Source organism: Phyllostomus hastatus, unplaced genomic scaffold (genome assembly GCF_019186645.2).
Source record: "Phyllostomus hastatus isolate PE091 unplaced genomic scaffold, TTU_PhHast_1.1 phas_scaffold_21, whole genome shotgun sequence".
Lineage (NCBI taxonomy): Eukaryota > Metazoa > Chordata > Mammalia > Chiroptera > Phyllostomidae > Phyllostomus > Phyllostomus hastatus.
Window position 1 is genome coordinate 2,794,669 of NW_025334017.1, and position 25,473 is coordinate 2,820,141.

At 41.1% G+C, this 25,473-nt stretch overlaps 1 protein-coding gene and 1 non-coding gene across 2 annotated transcripts; both read right to left on the reverse strand.

Annotated features, from left to right (window-relative positions):
- Positions 1 to 21,524: 21,524 nt before the first annotated feature.
- On the reverse strand, positions 21,525 to 23,022 carry RPS20 (ribosomal protein S20). The gene is made up of 4 exons (XM_045861184.1): positions 22,861 to 23,022; positions 22,534 to 22,633; positions 22,171 to 22,244; positions 21,525 to 21,744 (listed from the first exon to the last, which is right to left on the reverse strand). The coding sequence occupies exons 1-4, from the start codon at positions 22,861 to 22,863 to the stop codon at positions 21,562 to 21,564; spliced, it is 360 nt and encodes a 119-aa protein (XP_045717140.1). The 5' UTR covers positions 22,864 to 23,022; the 3' UTR covers positions 21,525 to 21,561.
- Positions 22,312 to 22,378, reverse strand: LOC123833392. The gene has a single exon (XR_006788232.1). It is a non-coding gene; the product is annotated as a small nucleolar RNA U54 (small nucleolar RNA).
- Positions 23,023 to 25,473: the final 2,451 nt, after the last annotated feature.

The following is a 25,473-nucleotide window of genomic DNA, read 5'->3' on the forward strand; positions in this document are numbered from 1 at the left end:
GGCTCCTGAGCTGCGAGCTCTGCCCTGGTCCACAATCGCTGCCCCACTGATTCCTCCAGCTGCTGCTTGCGTACTCAGGGATCACCACTGTGTTCTTGCACCCCAGATGGCTGTCGCATCGATTTTGCGCCAAATTTCCCCTGACCTCCGTGCGCCGCCGACCCGCACCAGCCCCGTGCCCACCCGGCTCGTTGTCCCCTACCAGTCTGGATGTACGGGTCTACTTCAACTTCTTGGCTGTCCGACTTCCATTCAGATAAATCCTCTGACAGTTCTGAGTGATATTATATCTGTAAATTATTGTTGTTCTATTCTTGGTTGTGCGAGGAGGTAAGGTGCGTCCACCTATTCCTCCATCTTGCCAGAAGAAGATGGTAAATTTTTAGAACTATTTTTTTAATGTCAAAAAGTATGACAGAAATAAAAATAAAGAAAGAAAAAAGAAAACACTGCAGGTGAACACACTCAAATTTTAACAAAAATTGAATTGGGCTTTTTTTTCTTTTTGCTTTCACCTACCTTTCAATTTTATTACTACATATTACTTTAATAATGGAAAAGAATAATGCTTACAGAATAATGGAGCTAAATTCTAGTTGTAGACTGAACAAAATCAATTATAAAGTGAACAAGTTTCTTTAAAAAATCACCACAATGATGGGGCTATGTCAAAGTAACCCAGGAGCCAACTGAAAGTGTTCCCAAAGGTCAAAGCTGGAACAATTTGAGTAACAAAATAAGTAAAATAATATTGGATTATAACTCAGATTATGAAATAAATATTTGTGAATCCACACTGGTATAAATAGTTTAACTCATAAATAAACGGAGGCAAGGGGAACATTTTCCCATGCAGAGGAATTTCAAATAATTTATATAGATACCTCGCCTTCAGAGAAGTGAAGCGTGACACCCCACTCCTGAAGTGTCCACTGTGCAGAGTGGCTTTCTTCCGTAAAGGCCAGTGGAGAAAGAGGGGAGAAACCTAGCAAGCGCTATCTCAGCCAGGTGATCAAATCAACATCAACAGTGATTCATCGTATCGATAGTGGGTACCCTTGATGTGACACGATGAAATGGCACTTTACCTCTGCGGTCTTCCTCCCCAGAAGCCATAACCCCAGTCTGCTCATTAGAAAAATATCTATATACTTTCCAATGGAGGGGTATCTTCCAATATACCAACCAGTAACCCTCAACACCACCAAGTTCATCAAAAGCAAAGACAGTCTGAGAAACTGCCACAGCCAAGAGCAACCTAAGGAGACATACGGGTAAATGTGAAGTGGTAATCTGGATGGGATCACCTGGACCAGCAAATGGACATTAGGTGAAAGCTAGGGAAGTGTGAACTTTAATTAATAATGACAACAATATCAATTCATTAGTTGTGATGAATGTACTGCGCTAATGTGGGATGTTAATAACAGGGGAAACTGGATGCAGGGAAAATGGGAACTTGCTGTACTATCTTTGAAATTTTTATGTAAATCTAAAACTCCTTAGCAAAAGACAAAAAGACACTTGATAGTCAATTCTGCTCAAATCCCTCAGGGAACAGCGCCATCTAGTGTTCTCTCACATAAATGAACCAATGGTGGTTTTGGTTCCCTCTCTTTTACCCTCTATACTTTTACCCTAAAATCTATTTCAAAACTGAAAAAACAACAACAAAAAGACAATGAAATGGAAAAATATCTCCCTCAATCCCAAGAAAGTACTCATAATCTCAAATTACTTAATCAAGTGGAAGTAACTTGGTTTCATTCACAACTTCAGCCTAGAATCTTTGTTTATAAAATACCTACTTTATGTTGAAAAATTCAGTCCAAAACTAATGTGCACAAAAGATATTTTATCAAAAACACACACTCATTGAGATGGCCAAAAAATTCATTTTGTTTTTTTCTGTAAGATGACTCTAGTAGCACTTAGTTAACTTCATTCTAAACAATTTTGTTAGATTGTATTGTGACAGCTGTCATATCAGCGTACATTAAAAAGAAAACTTATTGAAATGGTGAATTTTTGTGTAGCCATTTTAATATTTAAGATGGAAGAAAATAAGTTACATTTTTGGCATATTATGCTTTATTATTTCAAGAAGGGTGCAGAAATGCCACTGAAACACACATGCACACAAAGATTTGCTCTGTGTATGGAGCAAGTGCTGTGACTGGCCAAACATGTCAAAAGTGGTTTGTGAAGTTTCATGCTGGAGATCTGTCACTGGACGATGCTCCATGGTTGGGGAGACCAATTGAAGTTGATAGCTATCAAATCAAGATATTAATTGAGAACAATCAATATTTATACCATGTGGGAAATAGCCAACATAATCAAAATAGCCACATCAATAAAGTTATTGGTGAAAATAAAAAAATGCGTCTTTTATTTTATGGAAAAAAACACAAAAATGTCTTGGCCAACCCCATACAAAAGTGTAATAATATATTCACTTTTTTAAAGTTACAAAAAAACACCTTATAAAACAGATCTCAAAAAATAAAAAACCCCAGCAGATCTCAATTCCAAGTGTCAGTTCCAGAAACTATAAAGCTATAAGTTAATGTTGAGTTATTTAATTTTAACCCAACACATATAAAATTCCCTTGCTTAATAAGTTTATACTTATTTTAACATCACATTGTTATTTAAAAACTTACACCTTTATTAAGAACAAACAGTAAAAGAGGAAAGTATGAGTTCAATTTAGGTCTAACATGACTCAAGTGAAAAAAATCAAATGATTATTCAATATATTTATTGTTTTTGAACCAGCATGACTTCAAAATATGCCATAAAATGAAACACAGCTGAAATAACTGGAGCTTCCAATTGCAAATAACCAAAGTAGTAGTTTGCCTACAATATAAATGGCAAAAAGTTACTTTTCCTTCCAAATTTCTTCTGTAATTGGCATGTAGAATAGGTGGGGGGAAATCCCACTTTAGTTATTATAGTAGCCCCTGCTTTTCTGTGGTTTTGCTTTTTGGTTTCAGTTATCCACAGTCAACTGAAAATACATGAAAAGTCTGAAAATACATGAAAAATTCCAAAAATAAACAATTCATACATTTTAAATTGCTTACAGTCCTAAGGTAGCAGGTTGAAATTCCGTGTCATCTTGCTAAGTCCAGGCCTGGTTGTGACTTAGCCCTTTGTCCAGTGTCTCCGCTCTACAAATGCTCTCTGTCTGACAGCCACTCAGCACCCAACTCAGCTATCAGATTGACTGTCCAGCTATGGCAGTGCCTGTGTGCAAGTCTTCCTTATTTTACTTAATAATGGCCCCAAAGTGCAAGAGCAGTGATGCCAGCATTTTGGCTTTGCAAAAGAGAAGTTGCAAACTGCTTCCTTTAAGTAGAATAGAAGGGTGAAAGTTCTCAACTTAATAAAGAAAAAACTGTGTGCTGAGTTGCTAAGATCTACCGTCAGAATGAATTTTCTATTGGTGAAGAAGGGAAAAGAAATTCATGCTACTTCTGCTGTCGCATCTCAAACTGCAAAAGTTTTGTTTATGGTGTGTGTGAAGTGCTTAGTTAAAATGGAAAAGGCACTAAGTTTGTGGGTAGGAGACGTGAACAGAAACCGTGTTCTGACTGATGACACCATGTTGGGCCAGAAATCATTGAGCCTCTAACAAAGACTTCAGCAAAGAGTTCCCTACACTAAGTGACATGAATCAATCCATTTACCGCACATGAGGGATGGTTACACAGATTCAGGACTACATTTGGACTGAAAAATATAAAAACTACTGGGGAGCCAGGGAGAGAGGACATCCACATAACCATTTTATGTACACCATATTGTTATATGTGTTCTATATTATTATTAGTTATTATTGTTAATCTCTTACAGTGCCTGATTTATAAACTGTACCTAATCATATCTATGTATGCATAAGGAAAAACATAGCACCTGTGGGGTTCATACTATCCATGGTTTCAGGCATCTACAGGGAATCTTACAATATATCCACCACACTGTCATTTGAATGACCCTTTGCCCTCTTCTGACCACACAAACATATTAAGAAAGGTCCTTGAAGCAATTATTTCTATCATGCCTTGGTTAAGAGGCATGCCTTGTATTAACAAGTCATCTTCCAGGTTAGATAGATTTTTGTTTTTCAGATTTCACTGAGATTTGGTGGGTAGAGAATTTAAAGGCTCCAATAACATTTTTTGCAGGTTATAATTGATCTTAGTTTTTGTGTGTCATTTTTTTCACATAAAAACTTCTCTTAGGTTTGAGGTTTAAAAGTTTTCCTGAAACCCAGCAACTTATTGTCCAATGTAAATGATGATATCTGAGGTATGATGTGTCTGCTGACAATTTGCCCCATTTTATTAGTTGATGTCTTTGCCCCCAAAATATTAAAAACTGTCTAGGTACTAAATAAAACAAAGCAAAACACCAGTGACAGGAGACCACAGAAAAATGTTCTGAAATGTAAAATACATAGCAAAGAGTTGTAGAATGTTTTTTCTGAAAAGTTTAGTCTAAGAGAACTATGCGGTAATACACTACAGTACAGGAATTTGGACATTGATTCTGACAGACAAACATGGTGATGACTGGGAGCTGTCTCCCCTTTTTACCTGGAAGCATATACCTCCCTCCCCGCTCTCAGTGCAACTTCTGCTCTGGGCAGCTGTCTCCTGGACTCAGGACTGCAAAGTGGTGCAAGCCAGATGCCTCTGCACAGTCCAGCAGTCCCAGGTCAGCCATGATTTGCTGTTCTTCAGGCCTCTTCCCATCAATGGCAACACTTCCATGATGAAACAAACAAAGCTAACTGGCTTTCCCTTGGTGCAGAAAGAGAAAGCTAAGTACTTTTCCTGATGGGAGAAATGAACAGAAAGCCAAGCTCTCTATGGAAGTGATGACCCTGAAGCAGACAGTAAGAGTTTGGGGTGGAGTCAACAGTCTTATTTGACAATGGCTCTGGTCTGCACTGGGAATCTAAATGGAAACAAGAAGCAGCAATTCACACACGTCTGACAGTGAAGCTCTGGGCAGGGTAAGGAATGGGGCCATGACTGCGGACAATGTGCACGAGAAACAGGCGACCCCAGAAGAGCAGTTGGGCAGAGGCCTGAGAAGTCCTGGGGACAAGGGTCTTTCTCCTGCCAACTTATGCTGGTGCATGATTATTTTAAGTCCTTCCAGAATGTTTGCCTCTTGTGTAACTTATCAGAACCGCCATCACCCTTCAGCTGCATTCCTTACCTTTCTGAGGGGAAGCAGGCCAAGGAATGCACGTGGAGCAAATGTTCAACAGAGACAACACTGGCTGTGTCAGAAGATGCTGTGCGGCATCCCAGACCTTAGAAGAAAAGAAGACCTTACAAGGGCTGGAGTTTAACGATGACCAAAGACAGGCAGATTTGTATTTTATGGCTATACAGGTTTTGTGATCCTGAGGGTTTAATATTTTTCTTCTCAAATTCTAGAACATTATAAAGAAAAGATCAGGCTCTGGCTGGTGTGGCTCAGTGGATTGAGTGCTGGCCTATGAACTAAAAGGTGACTGGTTCGGTTTCCAGTCAGGGCACATGCTTGGGTTGTGGGCCAGTCCCTGGTTCGGGACATGTGAGAGGTAACTGGTGGATTCTCTCACACACCAATGTTTCTCTCCCTCTCTTTCTCCCTCCCCTCTCTCTCTAAAAAAAAAAGAAAATATTTTTTTAAAAGAAAAGATTGGAGCTAATGTTAACAGTCTAATAAAAGCTTGTGATGTGGAACATTTCTTTTTTAGTCTGTATCATAAATGTTCTGTACTATGGTAGTTTTCACAGATTTAAGGGTTTCCAACCATCTTAAAATCTCTTAGCATCAAGGGGATTGGTATTTTGAAAGAATGGGAAAGTGCCTCCAAGGTGTGCAAAGCGGCAGGTGTACCTGGGACAAAGCCCAATGGGGAGGAGCTGCCTCCACCACCAGCCCCTAACAAAAGGGGAAAACCAAGCCACAGGCAGGACTCGAGAGAAGAGGGAGGGAGTCTTAGTGGTGTTGGGAAGAAATGGCCTTGGGCTGTGCCAGAATGAGGAATGGTGGATTCTTGGGTGAGGAGGATAAAATTCATCTCCTAGACAGCAGAGGAGAGCCAGCCAAGAGCCAGGAGAGAGTGCCCGTCAGGATGAGGCATGGGAGCTGGCCCTCGGGCAGTGACCTATAAGCTCTGTGGGACTCTACACTACCATTTGTGGACAGCAGAAGTGACAGCTGTTGTTACTGGATTTCATTAAACCAAACTGAGGGTACTGCCATTCCCCCACAAGGCTATAATCGGGAGTGAATGAGCTACTATGTGTGAAGATGTTTGATATAGTATCTGACACGGAACAGCCACTCAAAAATGATTTTATTTTCATGTCTCAGAAAATGACATTAAGAATACTTACAAGTAAATGCTGCACATTCAGTAGGCATATTGCAGTCCTGGATGGTTTGGCTCAGTGGACAGAGTGCAAGCCTGAGAACTGAAAGGCTGGCAGTTCAATTCCCAGTCAGGGCACAGGCTTGGGTTGCCAGACTAGTCCCCAGCTGGGGGTGTGAGAGAGGCAACTGATGGATGTTTCTCTCACACATCAAAGTTTCTCTCCCTTTCTTCCTCCCTTCCCCTCTCCCTTTCTTCCTCCCTTCCCCTCTCCCTTTCCCTCTCTCTAAAAAATAAATAAAATCCTTAAAAAAAAAAACATTCAACAGGCATATTCCAGGTGGGTTCCCACCAAGTGAAATATTGTAACAGGGTGCAGCCAAGAGGGGAGCCCCAAATAGGGATTTGAAATAGGGTCCCGAAGAGCTTGGAGATAATTGGCTCCACATCTGCCCAGAATGCGGGCAGCTGTGGCCAATTGTGAGAGGAGCCAGAAATGGGGCTGCCGAGGAAGATTAGCACTGGGATTTTAACAGAGGCACAGAAGCCATTGGGGGTCTCTTTTGGGGGGACCACACGTCTGTTTAGGACCATGCAGCTTTGGTGTCTTGGTTGGGACCATGAGGCTTAGGTGACAGTCAGGACCACAAGGCTTTGGAAGTACTGTCATTTGCCACATGGAGGGTGCTGGGAGGACTGTGTGCATTTGCGGGAAACTTTAGTTTATATTATTTCAAATGAACAATAAATTCCTTTCCTTTTCACTGATCTCTGGTATTAAGAGACATCTTTCCTCAGGTGGTGGGCAAAACGAACCCAGATAGGTGCGGAGGAACCCCCTGTAGACTGTAACAATATGATTTCCCCCTCTCCCACCAGGCAAATAAGAGCCCTCAGGCCTAACACAGGGGGCACTTTTCTCCTCTCCTGCACCTTGGACCACCTGGGACCCAGGCCAGCTGCCTTTTGCAGAGGGTCCCAAGGAGGCTTTCTTCTCAATGGCAGCTACCACTGGCCTCTCCTTTGGGCTTTTTATTCTCTAAAACAGAATTCTCTAGTGTCCAAATCCTGAGTCAACAAATAGAAACCCTTGTGGGGTCCTGCTCTCTCTTCGCATTCTCCTGAGTGTGCGGTTTCAGCAGAGACACCTCCTCCTCACTTTCAATACCAAAGGGATGGTGGATTTAGTGGAATTTTCTTTGAAGGATGCCCTTTCACCGTGGTTATAAGTTGATTTAAAAATAAGTGAAAATTATAGACAATGAAAGCATTTCCTTGTTTGTTAAGTGAAGTAGGCTTTCCATTTTAATACAAGTCCTCAGCATGTTCGTGATTGTTCTATAGTAACTTCAGGAACTGTCCATCGACTTCGCAAAACTTCATGCATAACTAATTATAAAGATACCCCCTAGGGTTGAGTAGATTTAAAACAATATAATGATTTTCAGTGCCATTGGTAGGTAAGTTGAGGTCACAAAGATTTATAATTTTGAATGAGGGCTGGAGTATGCGCCACTGCAGGTGTGAACACATTCCCTACCAACCACCCAAGCAGATTAATGACCAAGGGCTATTTTATTAAATTTTCATGTAAAAAGAAAAAAAATCTCCCTCAGGAATCTCTTCAAAGTTGCAGTTAAATTTGCTGTAATAAATTTCATACCATTCCCGAGCCCCTGGGATTAATAAAGCCAAACAAAGATATATTGTGCTGTAAGTAAGCTCTGGGACCTTCTGAAGAACTGAAGAGGCATTCTCAAAGACACAGGCAGGGTGGGTGGAGAGGGCAAAGTGGGTCCTGAGGGCTGGTCTGTTGCCACCACTCCCTGCAAGGGGCCAGGCAGTGCCAGGGCAGGGTGCCATGCCCCCTATTCCCAGGAAAACAGCAAAGAGAAGGCTTGCTATATAGTACCTGGGTTCAGAAGGCCATGGGGAAACCGAATCAGGGTGGTTTGGTACAATTTCCCTTGGTTCTCAAGCAGGCCCAGGTAGAAGGAGGAGAGAGCAGAACTCGATCCCAGATTTATTTCATTATTACAATTTACTGCTCTCACACTCCACAATACCCATGGAGCTTCAAGGGAAGAAAGAGTGAGAAAATAAGTAAAGCAACCAGTCCCCCTCAGTGGGACTCTGACGCGATCACCGACCGGCAGTGACCGTGGAACGCTGCAGATGGCTCATCAACACAAGAGAAAAACATACACAGAAACAACCAGGTCCTGTGGGGAAGTAGGAATGGAATGGCCACTCTCTCTAGTGGGGAGCGCGCCCTGTTACCCGGCTGGAGAGGCTTTTTATTGGTTTTGTTTGCATAAGAATTCAGGTAAAGCTCATTACTCATTGCTAGGAAGTAAGGACCAAACAATAGATAACAAGGAAGTCTGAAGGCCTATTTTGAGTCAGGGTCAAAGAGCTGTAAAACTTTGAGGAACAAACTTACTTCTTCCTTGGACCCTTATCATTCAACTGGGAGCATTCTAAACAAAGCAGGTTTCACAGGACTTTACATATTCTTTCTTAGGCCTGATCACCCAGGGAACCCACCCTTTCCAGCACAGGGTGGCACCACCCTGTCATTGTTTCAGGCTTAGGTGGAGCAAAGGAAGTAAGGCAGCCAAGAGATTAGGAGATTTTCTCGCAGAAAATGAGGGCTCAGGCTGTGTCAAAGCCGAGGGGCGAGGGTCCATCACCCCCTTCTGCTGTAGCCCCCAAAGTCCTTCCTTGGGGGCCTCCCACGTGATCGTGCCTGTCTTAGGTCATTCCACCCTTGGGAAATCTTACCGGTCATTGGCTAACCAACCAAGCATTGGGGGCCAGGCAGGGTGAAGTAAAAGGAGCAGAAGCTGTGCTCCTGCCAGGGAGATAAGTTTTTGTCTCCTTGCTGGCTTACAGTCCAAGGTCATTCCCTCAGCCGTAGCCTTGGCAGGGGTTACAGCTTCTGATACCAGGCAGGGTGGTTCCCAACAGGACTCTTTCTCTTCCGTCAGTGTCCAGGACCTCCTGACCCCGGATTTATATGAAGGACAGCCTGGGTAGGTGTGTGCGGAAAGGAATAGAGGGAGCTGATTCAGTTGGCACCCTTGACTCTCTGACCTGTTTTAAGAGACAGTGTTTTACACTACTTATTTATACAGCAGCTAATTGTTGAGGTGTAATTTCAAATGTACAATTTGATGAGTTTTGGCATGTCTATCCTGTCACCTAACCACCACCACGATCAAATGTACTACATTGTCATCATACTAAAATGCTCCCTCCTGGCCCTTTGCACCTCTGCACCCAGTCCTGCCCCCAGAAAACTGCTGATCTACCTTCTGTCATCATAGTAAAAATGTCACATAAATAAAATAACATGGCACAAAGATTTTTTGCTTTGTTTTCAGAGGAGGGTCGGCTGCCCTCAGTAGTCATCAGGGTCCTGGCAACTCCACCTGTGTGGCTGCAAAAGCTCTCCAGTCCTGTTGACAGCTGTCTTGCCAAGTCAGTATTGGACCTTTACTGTGCACCAGAGGGTAGAGAGGGGTGGGTGTCTTGCATATTCGTTAGAAAGGAGGAGCTAGAAGACTTTCCAGGACTATCAGAGTGTAACTTGGACAACTCTTCACTCTGCCTTTCAAGATCTTCCTTCCCAGCCAGCTACAGGGAGAGAAAGGGGAGAGTGGTGCGGGCGCAGGAAACTCCGTCTGGATGCAGGTGTCTCTCAGTGGTAGAAAGAGGTGCTGAAAACGATGATAAGGTTTTAGAGTGGAGTGTGTGTGTGGTGGGGATTGGAATAAAATCCCAGCGCACACAGGTTGGGTTTACATGTTTGATTTTCCCCTAATCCTGTATCAACTTAAATTCTCTTCAAAAAGTATTTTTTAAAAGACTTCCTGTGTGAAGAAAGTGGGAGGAAATTTTTTCCTTAAGATTAAATCCATGAGGGGCCTTTGAGAGCTGAAGAGAAGGGTGATGTCATCTGAAGGAGAGCACCTTGGCAGGCAGGCCAGAAGCCAGGCTCAACCAATGACAGGCCCCAAAGTCACAGCCTCTGGCTGGTCCTCAAAAAAGGGTAAATCCCCCTTGGGCTGAGATGGATGCAACCGGGGGGACTACATGAAGGCCTAGAGAGAAGGAAAAAGAAGGGCCCTTGATAAAATAAGATTGCTCAAATTCTTCCAGGTGTACCTTCTTCCAAGAGGGTGTCAATAGAGAAAATGCAAAAGCAAGAATTTTGTTTTTTGTCTTTGTTTTAATATCCCCTAAGGAAAGGGATAGAAATCAATATTTCTCATCTAAGCTATGTCAGGTACTGTGTTAAGTACCATGTTGTCAATAAAAAAAACACACACACACAAAATTATAAACATTTCCCCTGTTTTTGAGAAAGGAGGAGCTGGCATGGAAATGAAAAGGAGTCTTTTTATAAAAGTAAAAGTAGAAGAGCTTACCCTTCTTAAAGAGAATGGAAAAGCTAACAGTTTACCAGGCATGCTCAGATGCACTACTATGTGTTGGCCAAACCAATTCAATGGCATTCACCAATGAATGAAAGAATGTTTAGGTCCAACTTGTGGAAGGTTGAACTTTTTTCTGGGTAATTGTAGAAAAAAAGGGTGTCCAAGATTAGCCTAACCAGTCACTTCCAGAATCACAAAGACAGTCATGGTAAGCTGGCTAAGACAAGAGATGTCTGAAAAAGTTAAAGGCATTTGTACACGAGGAGGAAAGGAGTAGGAAGTCAAGACATTTGTTAATGCTAATTTTTAATGGGAAGTATAATTAATTGCAAAGGTTAGTGTCCACGTACATAGACTAAATGATGTCATTTCCTATAGTTCACTATGTAAAATGTTTAGCCTCTTCCATCTCACCCTAATAGAAAAGGGATGGTTGTTTGTGGGGAGGACTGGGGCACCCCTGAGGTCTAAGACATAAAACTTTCCTCTATATTTGGCTTCCACATAAAGAGAATATTTCTTCTTTGGCACCTGCTTAACCTGGTTCCCATCCCTGACTTAAGTCAGTGTTTCAGTGCATCACAGGAAAAAAGAGCCCTGAACTCTATTTTGGTTCTCTATCTGAATCATTGCTCATGTACATGGTGAAGCTGTTTCAATGTGAAAGTAAATACATTCCCCATCAGGCCCCCAGTACAGTTAGTGCCCACACGGCACCATGCACAGTTATTACAACATTACTGGCTACATTCCCTACGCTGTACTTTACATCCTTGTGACTGTTTTGTGACTACCGATTTGTACTTCTTAATCCCTTCACCTCTTTCACCCAGCCCCCCAGGCCCCCTCCCCTCTGGCAACTGTCGGTCTGATCTCTATATCTATGAGTCTTAAACAGTTATCTTTTAGATCAGTTAAAAATAAGACAGAAAAGAATTGATTTACCTTCATTTATTCCTTCTCCTAAATCTTTCTTTAGGTAGATCTGAGTTTCTGACCATATCACTTTCTTTCTGCCTGAAGAGTTTTTTCTAATCTTCCAGCATATGGACTGTTGGCAATGAAGTTCCCTCAATTTTTTTTTATCTGGAAAAGTCTGTATTTCTCCTTAATTTCTGAAGGATAATTTTGTTGGATGCAGTTTTTCTTTCAACACCAAAAAGATATTATTCCACTCTTCTTCCTTGTATGCTTTCCAAGGACATGGTTGCTGTAATTCTTATCCTTGTTCCTCTATAGCAGAGGTGGCAAACACAAGGCCCGAGGGCCAAATCCTGCCCTCCACCTTGTTTTATTCAGCCTGGCACCTTGTTTCTACCCAGTGGCAGCACCAAGCTCCTTGCCCCTAGTTAAGTAGTTACATTTATATAGTCCTAAAATTACATTCGGCCCTTTGAAGGCAAATGTGAGGCTGATGTGGTCCCCAGTGAAAATGAGTTTGACACCCCTGCTCTATAGGCAAGTTGTCCCCCCAACTGGCCACATCCCACCTTTGGATTCTTTCAGCTTTCTCATCTTGACTTTCCTACAGTTCAAACCAGCCCTAGCTGTAGATTTTTAGGTACTTAGCTTACATGACGTTCTCTAAGATTCTTGGATTCATAGTTTAGTGTCTGTCAATAATTTTGAAAAATTACCAGATATTACTGCAAACATTTCTTCTCCATTCTCTCTACATTTTCTTTCTGGAATTCCAATCATGTACCTGTTACAACTTTTATAATGCTCCCTAGTTCTTAGATGTTCTGTTTTTCTTCTCTTTAAATTTTAATATGAGAAATTTCTATTGACCTATCAGCAAACTCACAGATTACCGTATTTCCTCTGCTGTGTCTAGTTCCTGGATGAGCCCATCAAAGACATTCTTTCTTACTATGTTGACTTCTAATAGTTGCTTTTGATTCTTTTTTAGAGTTTCCATCTCTTTGTTTACATTATCCATGTTCATGAATGCTATCTACTTTTTCCATGAGACCCTTTCCCATTTTCATCATAGGTATTTCTAATTACCTTTCTGATAATTTCATTATTAGTGTCATGTGACTCTAGTTCTGATGGTGGCTTTGCCTCCAATGTCTGTGTTTTTATTGCCTTTGGCATACTTTGAAATTTTATTTGAAATCTGAGTATGTTTTATCAGGTAATACAAACTGAGGTAAATAGGTAATTTTGGTAAGGATTTGTGTTACTCTGGCTTGGAGTTGCACTGTGTTTAGTGTTTGTTGCAGTTGTAAGTATCACAGGCTTCAAATTCCAGCATTGAAACACCAGGTTTATCTTTTCCTCCTCCCTTGATTTTGAGGCTTCTCTGAACTGCTGTATCTTGAAAGTCTCTCAGCTCTAATCCACCTTTATTATTAGTGTTGATGTAATAGTAGGTCATGGGGAAGAGGGAATTCTGTAATTTTCTAATCAAGTCTCAGTATTTCAGTTGTCTCATCTCAGGACCTGGGTCGGGAATGTTTCTGTCCCACACCCTGGCTGTGTAGCTCAGTTGGTTAGAGAGTCGTCCTGATATGCCAAGGTTGCAGGTTCCATCCCTGGTCAGGGCACATACAAGGATCAACCAAAGAATGCATAAATAAGCAGAACAACAAACTGCTGTTTCTCTCTCTCTCTCTCAAATATATGTATAAAGTGTTTTTGTCTCTTCTCTCCTGGTATAGCTTTCCCTCCTTATTGCTCCCACTCTTTTCCTGGCTTCAGCATCTCAAAATTTTCCCTCAAAATCCCCTCCCCTGTTGACTATAAGTTTACTTACTTAATTTTACTTAGGTGAGACTGCAAGGCTGAAGCTGGCTGAAGTGGAGCAGAGTTCTCTTCCTCAGATGGGACAATGTTTCAGAATTGCCTCCTCAGTCCTTTTCCTTGGACATCAGGCTTTTGTTACAAGTCTCAGAGTGTTTCACAGGCTATTCTTTCTCTACCCCTGACATTTCACTCAGGGAGTTTTTGGAATCCTTCTGAGAACCTGGTGGGGTCCCCTGAGGAAAATCTGTGAAAGTATAGTTTTGTGCATCTCCTTGCCCATACTTTCACAGATTTGTATACCTACAGGGTGTATACCTACACCCTGACTGTAGCCTCCAGTTTTTCACTCTAATGCTAGTCCGCAAGCAGCCTCCAGCAATTTGTCAAAATAATTACTTTTTAATGTTTATATATATTTTTAATTGATTTCAGAGAGAGAGGAAGAGAGACAGAGACAGAGACAGAGAGAAACATTACTTTGTTGTTCAACTTATGCATTCACTGATTGCTTCTTGTGTTGCCCTGACTGGGGATCGAACCCACAATCTTGGTGTATTGGGATGACACTGTAACCAAGTGAGCTAGCTGGCCATGGCCAATTTGTCAAACTTATTGGTTCAGTATTCCAAAAAGCTCGACATAGCAGCTTCTGCTCCTGGTATCTTTCTGGTTGTGACCAGTTCTCTAGATTTGGGGTGGGGAATGGGGGCAGATTGTCCTGTGACCACAGTTCTCTGATAGGTACAAGAAAAGTTTTTGATTTTCAGTCCTTCCAGCCTTCTCTTGTCACAAGAATAATAACTTCCAACCTCTTGACATGTCAGAGCAGAACCCACTATGACATCAGCAATTTGGGTCACCATTGCCTCTTAATGTTTCAGCTGGGAAATGAAAAGGAAAGAGGAATATCTACTTTCTGGCCACCACTGATTTTCATAGGCCCATCTGAAGAGATAAAACATTTGAGAACCACATGAAGAGTATCTTTGAAGTGACTTTAGTAATTAATCAAAGCAAAAAGAAATCTACTGACAGTAGGGTGACCTAATTATTTAGCATCTAAACCAGGGCATTTCTGAGTGTAAAAGGAAGAGCTCTCGTTATTTACATGCAGGAAACAGATACAAACCAGGACTTTCCCAGGCAAATTGGAATGTATGGGCAGCAGCTACTAATAATCACATTCATATCATTAAGTGCAATAAAAGCTAGGAGGTTAGTTTAAACTAACTCTTCTTTTCTCTTCACTCTGATTTTTAAAAATTACCTCTATAGTTTTGTGCATCTCCTTGGATTTTTCAATACTGTGTACATGTATTTAAAAATAAGTTATTATCTGTTATTCACTAGAACTCCTTTCCAACAAAAAACTTGTTTTATTGTTACTAAACTCTGTGCTCTAACCATTTTAAAATAAAAAATCCTAATACTTCTCCAAAGCTATGTATGCCAATATTCTGAGATCTGTAGTCAGAATTAAAACAAAAGGAAGCTCTCTTGTAATTATGGAGTAAAACATCATTTCTACTAATTATGTTTTCTAGCCATAGGGGGAAGTTAGCACCACATCCATTTAGAATCATGGAAAAACTATTTCTCTTCAATGTAATCATAGAATTTAGGAATTTCAAAGCTGAAAGGGAGTTCTGAGATCATTTAGTCTAAACCTTTACACAGCAGGTATCTAAATCCCAGAGAGGTCAGATAACTTGCTCAAGGACAAATAGAAAAGAATAGGAATAGGAACTTACATCTTCCCGTACCAAGTCTGGTGTCCTTTCAAATCCACATTGTGCAGATGTTTATATAGATAACATGTATAATATGTTCTTTATTACATCATATATGTATGTGTGTATTATATATGCATATACATTTGTGTATATGTAATATTATATGTATATAAATTATCAACAAATATTTTGACTTTCATTCTGTCAAAATGTATTTATCAGAATCTTTGTAGCACATCTTCCCCTTCATTCATGGATTTCATGGGTCATCACTTGGTAATACTCTTCTGTAAAAAACAGAGTAAAAATACTTAACATGAGATCTCTGCTGTTGCCATCAGAGGCTCCAACATGGAGAGGACCCACTTGCCACTAAGGTAGCTGTATGAAGGAATACATGCCTCACTCCTAATTGTTATCTGGTTTAGAAGACAAGACTTCCCTTTGTTCTTAATATCTCACAGAGATTTTTCTTCTGCTTCTTATAGCAGCTTCTCTTTTCACTGTGATTCAGGTGTTTGTGCAAGACTATGCAGTTGACAAACTTAGCAACAAATTCTGTGCTATATTTACAAATAATTTTCCTCTGGCACTGTCTCCTTGGAATTGAATGAAATTCATGGAGTTCTCATTTCCCCCTCAGAAGTACATGTCAGTAGTTGATGAAAATAAATTACTGGAAGGGCCACTCCTCTCTGAATCCTGCTTAAGACCCTACTTCTTACTGAGAAGTGTGCATGTTTGCATAGCTGACACTAATATGGTGTAGGAGCAGTGGTTAGGGACTGGTGTTCCGGGAGAACTAAAAGGCACACCAACTGGGGATCTGGCCCAGGACCCAGGCATGTGCCCTAAGCAGGAATTGAACCAGCGACTCTTTGCTTTACGGGATGACGCCCAACCTACTGAGCCACACTGGCAGGGTTCTATATCCATTTTATCCAGCCATCTACCCAGTACCTCCATGAGAATGTCACACAGCCACTTCAACTGTGTCAAAGCACCCCTCTAAACCTCCTCTAGTGTTCTCTAGAAACGTCCGTCAGCTATCCAATGCTCGAAAAGCACATCGCTCTGTTTACCCTCCTTCCTCCCGTTCAAACTGTTTGCAAATACAAGGAGGGACAAAAGTAGGTTTACTGTTGTTCTTATGGAAAATAATACAATAATTAATAAATAGTACAAGAGTAAACTGTTTTGAGCACTTATAATTGCAAACCCACTTTTGCCTCACTCTGCATAGTAGATTCTACCTTCTGAAAACTTCTTGTAGCAATAGAACTTTTCCCATCCTAATTCCCAAAACAACCACATGTGTACAAGACCTAGCAGAGACCTATGTGGATTCCTCTCCAGTCCACTACTTCTTGGTCTGGTACCTTTTATCTCAGGCTAGGATAATTGGGCTTCTGCCTTGTTCTTTACAAAGAGTAGCTCTTCTACTGGGCATTATATAGGAGCTTTACATAGGAAGACATCCTTTAGGGCTTTCCCAGAGGAAGAAAATGACTAGCTAGAGCAGCATCTCTTTAAATTAATTTAAGGTCCTCTTATGGAGCCATGACACATGAGAACATGATGGTCTTCTAGCACAGTGTAACAGTTGAGGTTCAAAAGAGATCCTCTATCCTATAAAGTCCTAGTAAGTGGTGTATACTCTATTTAATAAAGCAGGGGTAAGGATAGCACATCTTGGAAGAGTTCCATTGAGAAAGGATAAAAAGCTTTAGAAATTAAAGGATTCAACTTTAGTTGCCCATAGAACTATTTTTCAGAGTGCAACATTACTTGTTGTCTCTGAAGCTTAAAAATCACAAAGTGAAGCAGATCCCAGCTCTTGGGTTCCAAGGTGTTGTGGATGAGACATGAGACAAACTCACACAGACTACCGAGTCCTGTGGAGGAAAAGGGTCAGCACAGCTTCTCTCTCAAGAGGAGAAAAAGCCTTGGAGTGCCTTGGCCACCCTCTCAGGAGGAGAGCGCCCTGCTCACCCTTGCCTTGACAAACTTTTATTAGGTTCAATTTGCACAGGAATAAAGCTCATCAACCACTGTCAGGCAGAAATGATTAAACAGTAGATAACGTCCAAAGAACTTTGAGTTTATTCTGAGTCAGGGTCAGAGAGTTAAGGTGCCATAAAACTTGGGAAAAGAAACTCACTTCCTGCTTGGACCCTTATCATTTAAATGGAGGGTATTAGCAAAGTAGGTTTTACAGGATTTTATGCATTTTCTTAGGCTTCATCACAACCCGCCCATTCCTGCCCAGGGGCACCCACCTCCAGCATTGTTTCAGGTTTAAGTCAGGCAGAAGTAAGGCAGCCAAGAGATTAGGAGACTTCTTGCAGACAATGAGGACCCAGGCTATGTCAAAGCTGAGGAGTGAGGGTCCATTGCCCTTTTTCTATAGCACCCCCAAGTCCTTCCCTGGGGCCCCCAACATCATGCTTGTCTTAGGTCATTCCTCCGTTTGGGGACTCTTACGCATCATTGGCTAACTGATCAAGCATTGGGGGCCAGGCAGGGTGAAGTAAAATGAGCAGAGACAGAGCCCCTGCCAGGGAAATAAGCTTTGTCTCTTTAGTGGTTTATATTCCCAAGGTCTCCCACTCAGCCTTAGCCATGGGGGGTTACAGCTTCTGAAACCAGGTAGGGCGGTTCCCAACAACAAAGGACGAGAAACCTTTGATTCTCCTTAGCAGCTGCCCCAACTTAGTAAACACTTGTGTCCTCTCAGAAGGCGCCTGCCTCTCCTGAGATTTTAGGCTAGTTGGCCACTTTAAGACCTCAGCTCCCTGAGGAGCTCACAAAAAAATCATAAACTTGAGATTTGCTCAGCTTTTGTTATTGTCGTAAGGGAGTGACTTTCTTGTTCTATACACCCTAAGCAGAAAATAGGAAGCCTTTATTAAATACGTGTAAAAGGAAAAAATGGCATGATCTGATTTAAATATTTAAGATTTTAGCACCCATGAAAAAAGATAATGAGCTCAGCATGGAGGCAAAAGTGAAAGCAGGGAGGCCAGCCTAAGTAGGAAGTGAAGGTGGACAGTATGATCTAGCAATCCCACTTCTGGAAACTTATCCCAAAGAACAGAAAATAGGCTTTTGGCTCTTGAAGAGGTTTGCAGACTTATGTTCATAGTAGCACTATTCACAATTGCCAAGACAATGGAACTTAAATGTCTATTAATACATTTTTTAATTGTATTTATTTTTAGAGAGGGGGAAGAGAGGGAGAGAAACATTAATGTGTGGTTGCCTCTTGAGCCCCGCTACTGGGGACCTGGCGGGCAACTGAGGCATGTGTCCTAACTGGAAATTGAACCAGCGACCCTTTGGTTCACAGTATGGCACTCAATCCACTGAGCCACACCTGTCAGGGCCCATTAATAGATGTTTGTTTTGCACGATTAAGTTTCTGGAGATCTGCTTCCCAACAGTGTGCACAGTACTGAACTAAATACACCTAAAAAGATGTTAAATTGTATGTTTAAAAAATTTTTTAAAACGTTATGGTGGCATGGATTTGTAGCTATTGTTCATTGTAGTTGTGGCTGTAAATGAATTAAACTCCCCAATGAAGACATAGATTGAACTGATTAAAAAAAAATTCCAATTATATGATGCTTACAAGACATGTACTTGGATCTAAGGACACAAAACCTGAAAAAGGAAGTCACGCTACACTTAAGGACAGGGATACCTTGAGAAATGGGTCATTAGGAGATTTTGTCTTAGTACAAACAGCACAGTGCACTTACAGTGTACCTACTACACACCTAACCTAAACAATATAGCCTGTTGCTCCTAGGCTACAAGCCTGTAGAACATGTTACTGCACTGTACATTGTAGGCAATTGTAAAACAATGGCTAGCTATTTGTTTCAAAACAGAAAAGGGACAGTAAAAATACAGAGTGACAGATACAAATGGTATATTCATAAAGCTTACAGGATTACAAGTTGCTCTGGGTTGAGTCAGGGAGTGGTGAGATGTGAAGGCCTATGGTTACTTTACACTACTGTACTCTTTATAAAACACTGTACACCTCGAGTCCCAGACACAAATGAAGTTTTATATGCCCTTGAAATACATAAGTACCATCTTGCATGAGAACTAAGGCTCAGGGAAGTTAAATATCTTATCAACCCCACATGTGCAAATAACTAAGTTTGGTACAGATCTGACTGCATGGCCAAGAACTACTTCTACATGCCCTTGCCAGTTCACATCTGCACAGCCTGCATTCACAGTGATGTCAAGTGAAGAAATCTGATCCAGCCAAGCACAGCCGTGGCAGTGTTTCCTTATGCTTTGCTCATTTCTAAAACAGCAGTACTGAGTCCAAAAGGAGTAAGGTTAAGGATAGAGGCCTTCTATTCCAACCTTCCTGTACCTCCCTAATCCAGACAAGCTGGCCCAACACGCAGAATCATTGCTAGCATTACAACTCTGTTGAACCTGTCTTTAGTTCATAGCTAACAATATTAAAAAGTCCTGCAGGGCTTTTATTTCCAAGTATGTATTACTCACATTTAAGAAATTGAGCCCTAGCTGGCATAGCTCAGTGGATTGAGTGTGGGCTGTGAACAAAAGTGTTGCAGGTTCGATTCCCAGTCAGGGCACATGCCTGGGTTGCAGGCCACAGCACCCAGCAACTGCACATTGATGTTTCTTTCTCCCTCCCTTCCCTCTCTAAAAATGAAATTGAAAAAAAAATTGAAAATAGCTGCTCCCAACATTTTAAGTGCTATATTACAGGCTAAGCATTGCCTTGAAATACAACCCCAACTATGAGTAGAAAAATTTGCAATCACTGATGCAGTCACTTCAGCAATTATCAGTTAAAAATCAGAACTGTATGAAAGCAGTAAAGCTGTTCAGTATCTTGATTTACTAAAGCATTTTCACAGTAACCTATTCTTTAGTGGTAACTGGCTTTAATGTTTTCACAGCATTTATTTGGTTTTTCCACAAATTTTCAGGAAAACTGACCGAATTCCAAAGACTTCTGTTGCCATTAACTTTGTTCTTTAAAATAAGCCTGTAGGTACTTGTCTGGGGGCCACACTTTACCAGGTGCTTACTTTGGAATCTTTATGCTCAAAATTGGGCTAGACACATTAGTAGTCTCACTGCCTTTTGATTAAGAATTCCTTCACCTCTTCTGGAATTAAACCAAAAACCCCCAACCTCCTTATGAAATAATGATCACTGCTGGCCTCAGATATCTAATATTGTGTAATTCTTGACCTGCTATGTTTAAAGCCCTGTTTACTGAACCATACCAATGAAATCTTTAGTTATTACTATTTCCCAAGCTAATTCAAGTATTTGGTACAATGCTATTGTAACTGGCTACCCTTAAAAAATTTATTATGTAATTCAAATATGCATCTAAAAAATTTTTAGGCCCTGGCCAGGTGGCTTAGTTGGATGGAACATCCTCCCATACACCCACAGGCTGCAGGTTTGATTCCTGGTCAGGGCACATACCGAGATTGGGGGTTCCATCCCCAATCAGGACATGTATGGGTATAACCGCTAATGTTTCTTTCTCCCTTCCTCTCTAGAAAAGACACAGATTTCAAATCTAATTCAGAGTAGCAAATGTGAGAGCATTTTCTCAAGGGAGTATTTGTAAAACCATTTATATACATTATCAGAAATATTTCTCAAGATTTTCTCCAATAAAAAGAAATACAGAAAACGGAAAATATATTTAGAAAGATACCCTATTATAAATTCTAACAAGATTTTAAATACTTTTAACAGAACAGCAAGAAATCGCTTCTTGTCCTACAAACTCATTTAAATCTCTGCTACGCTACTATCAAGCTCTAGGACATTGGCCAAGTTAAGTACTGAAGCCAGTTTCTGGATCTACACAATGATAACAGGATTTCAAGAAAATAAAGCATGTAGAGTCTAATAGCTAAACAATGCCACCTATTATTATGCCAACAGAGGTTTGACTTTTATTATATTTTTCAGTCCCAAAGTTCATATAAACAAAATTCAACTGTCCATGATTCCAAGTGTAAACTGGTTTAGCTGACTCTAGGAAAAATAATGAAAATGAAAACAGGGTAGACCACCATAGCACACCCATCTAATTCTGACAGTCTACTTGGAAAGTAGAATAAATCCACAGTACAACTCTACAGTCCTAAAATCTGCCAGTATCACAAATAAAAGTCAACAAAGTTTAACAACTGATAGTCAATTTATTAAAAAGAATGACTTAGGCATCTGCAATGGTGACTTCAACCTCAACTCCTGGCTCAATACTGATGGAAGTAATCTGCTTAACAATCTCAGAAGGGCTGTGCAAGTCAATGAGTCGCTTGTGGATCCTCATCTGAAATCGATCCCAAGTCTTAGAACCCTCCCCGCAGGGAGTTTTTCTTGTAGTGATTCTCAGTGTCTGCAACAAAAGACAGAGGAAACCAAGCAGTTATGGTTTTATGATCATCTCTAGGACATCTGGATAACTATTATTCTTAAACACTCCATCTGAAAATTTCCCAGGGCATCATTATGCTTCACATAAGTCTGCAGACACTAACAATTTGTAACAGCAAGTCTATTTTCACTCAGCCACCCTTGCAGCTCATGGCTGTAGAACACATACCACACTAAAGCAGCAGCAGCAAAAAAGCTTCAACCTTTGAGTCTTAAAACTTGCTTACTTAATATGGACCAATGTCTACCAACAATCTTTATTTGGGTTTGTATTGTTAGTACCAGCACATAAAACTTACAGCAGCCAAGCCTCTTATAAAAAGTAAACATTCAGACTTATACAACAACCCTTACAGCTACTACTTCCTGCCGCGCAGATTTACTTTACCTTGGTAGGCATTCGAACTGGTCCTTTCACTTTGAGATTCTTTTCCTTTGCGCCTCTGATCAAATCAGCACACACTACAAAGAAACAAAATTATCTTTTAGTTCATTCAAAACAACCGAAGTCAACTTAATAAATTTTAACTGCTGGCTCAGAATAGCGTATAAAAACTATCACAGTAATTCAACAAGTAGTAATCTCCTCATCGCCAACTACAATATAAATGATAGTTAAAAAAAAAAAACCACCAAACGTGGATCGTTCTTTCCAGGGCAAGCAACTTGGCACTTCTCCGTGAGTCAATCTTGTACAGACTCGTCGCTCTTTCGGCCCAACTTTCTCACCTCCTGAAACTACGGTACTGACCCTTCTCCAAAGACTTTACGTTCCGGCTGGTTAGAGTAATTCTAATTCGGTGAATCGCCACCTCTGGTTCCACGGGTGTCTTTCCGGTATCTTTAAATGCCTATTGCATAAGTAAGAAAAACACCTGCATTTTAGAAACGTCAGTCTACTCTGCAGACACGCATTACCAAAACCTTCCCAGGTTCTTCCGCCATTTCAGGAGCTCCCAGACAAGTGAGGCTCTTACTCACCGCCTCCCCCATCCCAGCATCCATCCCCAGAAGACAGCGAGACTCGGGACCAATTCCCGCCACCGCCACACAAACGCGGCGCCGCGCTCCGCCTCACCATGGCTGCGACGCGGCTTCCTGACCGACTTGTTCCTCAACGAGAGCGAACAGCGGTGAGCCAGGAACAGGAGTGGGCTGAAAAGCACCGAGGTGCAAATGCAACTGTGACTTCCTCAAAAAGAAAGGCGCGTGGCCAGCGTGGCTCTTATATAGCTGCGCTTGCGTCTGCATCCGGGTCCCCAGTGTCTCTCCCTGATGCCCCGGAAGAGGAATTGCTTCATTGGCTCTGGAGGATCTAAATGCGGCTGCGCGAGCCGAGGCTGGCGGTCCCCGGGAGTTGGCGGGGAAAGGCTCGGGTTCCGGCGCCTCCTGTCGGTCTGGCGGAGTCAGAACCCTTTAAATAGGGGTCCGGCAAGCGCAGTTTCCAGGCTCCTCGGCTGGCCATCTAGCAAAGACGACTGGGAGAATGCGACCTGGCCTAAAATCTGAGAAGCTCCTCTGTCTAGTGAGCTTACCTTCGGCTTCTTTAGAGTCAAAATGATTCCTGTGGTTTTTACAGTGCAAAATTTACTTCCTATGCAAACCGAGTCACTCGTTCTTTGAGCAAGTGGGTCATTTTTCTGAGTTTAATTCACGTTGGTTTTAGGAAAAATGATTCTGATAACCTGGGCATGCTATTTTTTAAAATTAATAGGTAGTTATTTTTCATAGTCTAAAATATCCTTTCGTGATATTCAGCTCTGGCTTCCCAGACTTTTAGAAGCCCTTGTATCTGTTTCTAGAAAGCACTTAATCCTGGATTCTCCTCTCCACAGAAAGTGAGGGCAAAATGTCAGGCCTCAGGGATTATATCTTGGGGCATGTTATACACCTCGGAGCCCAGCATGGACACCCAGACTATCTATATAATTCTAAAACATATGATCTCTTCTCTCTTCCAATAAAGTAATGTTGAATAGGACCCTTCAAGATTTTCCCAATACTGTGTGTCTATCCATAACCAAATATGGGACAACAGTGGAAAAACCAAGAGTAGTCAACTGACCTAGGTAGTCTGCCATGGGAGAGAGTGTAGCTGGCGACACATATACCTAAACACAGAGGGCTGGTTAAATAGAACAAAATACAGGGCAGAAGGAAGAGTAAATAACCTCATTTTATTACATATGAACCTCTGAGTGCAGAAGAGCTATTGCTCAGACACAAGGAATTGGTGAATGACAGATTTCTGACCCCTCTAATTAAGGCTCTTTCTTGAATCTCTCTCCTCAGTTCCTTGGAAGGAAATTATATTTGAAACTCTTATCAAATAATAGTATTGACTTACTTGGTGGCAACTGGTTTTTGCCTTGCAAAGAATATATACTTGATCTTGCTGCCCTTTAACAATTCATTTATATGTGAATATTTAGGTATTGTCCAATCGAGTTATTTTAAAATGTCATCAGTTGCCCTGGTTCAGTTGGCTGGAGCATCACACTGTACACCAAACAGTTACAGTTTTGATCCCTTGTCAGGGCACTTACCTAGGTTTCAGATTCTATCCCTTGCATACAGGAGGCAACTAACCAGTGTTTCTTTCTCTCTCTCCCTCTCCCCACTCCCTGTCTCTTCCTTCCTCTCTCTAAAATCAATAAATATATCCTTGGGTGAAGATTAAAAAAATTATGAAAAGAAGGTCATCCAATGGCTATAAATGCTATATTAGTAGAATTTACAACAGAAAATCTAAAACCCTGCATTCTTGCTTTACTAGCTGTAACTGAAATGAGACTTCATGATTTGGGGCTTTAATTTAGCAGTGTTGTTATCAACAAACAAAAGTGCAATTTTCTAATCTCCCTGGGATGTGACCAACCACCATTGTATTAGTACCAAAAATGGCTGTGCATTTTCAGACAGTTTACAGCAGCATCCACGTTTTACTATACTTGAAGGACAATCAGAAATTCAGTGATGGAGTGCTTGAGAAGTACATTGGCAATTTGTTTCAGTAACAGGTCTGGTACATCTATTTTTAGGCTTGCATTCCCCTTCTAGTACTTGAGGAAATGGTGAACAAATTAACTTCCTTAACCATAGAAAAAGAATTTCAGTATACACAAAAGGCATAATGTGGTCAGGCATGCATGGGAAAAATTGTTGATGTGACTGGAACTAAGGAAATAGCTGGTTAAGATAATATGAGACAAATATAATGAAAAACTTCACTATTTTTAAGTTGATACAGTTCAGTTTTAAACATTTTGTTTATTTATCTCTTGAAAGTTAACTGTTGCTACAGTCCCCAAATTTTAATTTAATTTGTAATATTTTAATATTAGAAGATATTCATTGAAGAAAATGTAGAATTTAACAGTAAGGACAAAAGAAGAAAATATAAAGCCACCGTTCAGAGAAAAGCTACTGTTTACATCTTCAGATGTGCGTATATCTCTCTAAAAAGTGGGATTATAGCCCTGGCTAGGTGGATCAGTTAGTTGGAGCTTCATCCTGCACACCACAGGGTTGCGGGTTTGATTCCTGGTCAGGTCAGGGCACATGCCTGGGTTGCGGGTTTGAGCTCTGGTGGGGGTGTTTACAGGAGGCAATGAATCAATGTTTCTCTCTCTCTCATTCTTCCACTCTCTCTAAAGATCAATAAACATATCTTCAGGTGAGGTTTAAAAAT

Excerpts from the sequence above, each read along its gene's own strand:
- RPS20 (XM_045861184.1), bottom strand. Across the intron at positions 22,245-22,533 it reads CGTAAAGTCTTTGGAGAAGG|TGTGTGCTGATTTGATCAGA; the intron begins GTCAGTACCGTA and ends GTTTCTTTGTAG. Across the intron at positions 21,745-22,170 it reads CAGTTCGAATGCCTACCAAG|ACACTGAGAATCACTACAAG; the intron begins GTAAAGTAAATC and ends CTTTTGTTGCAG.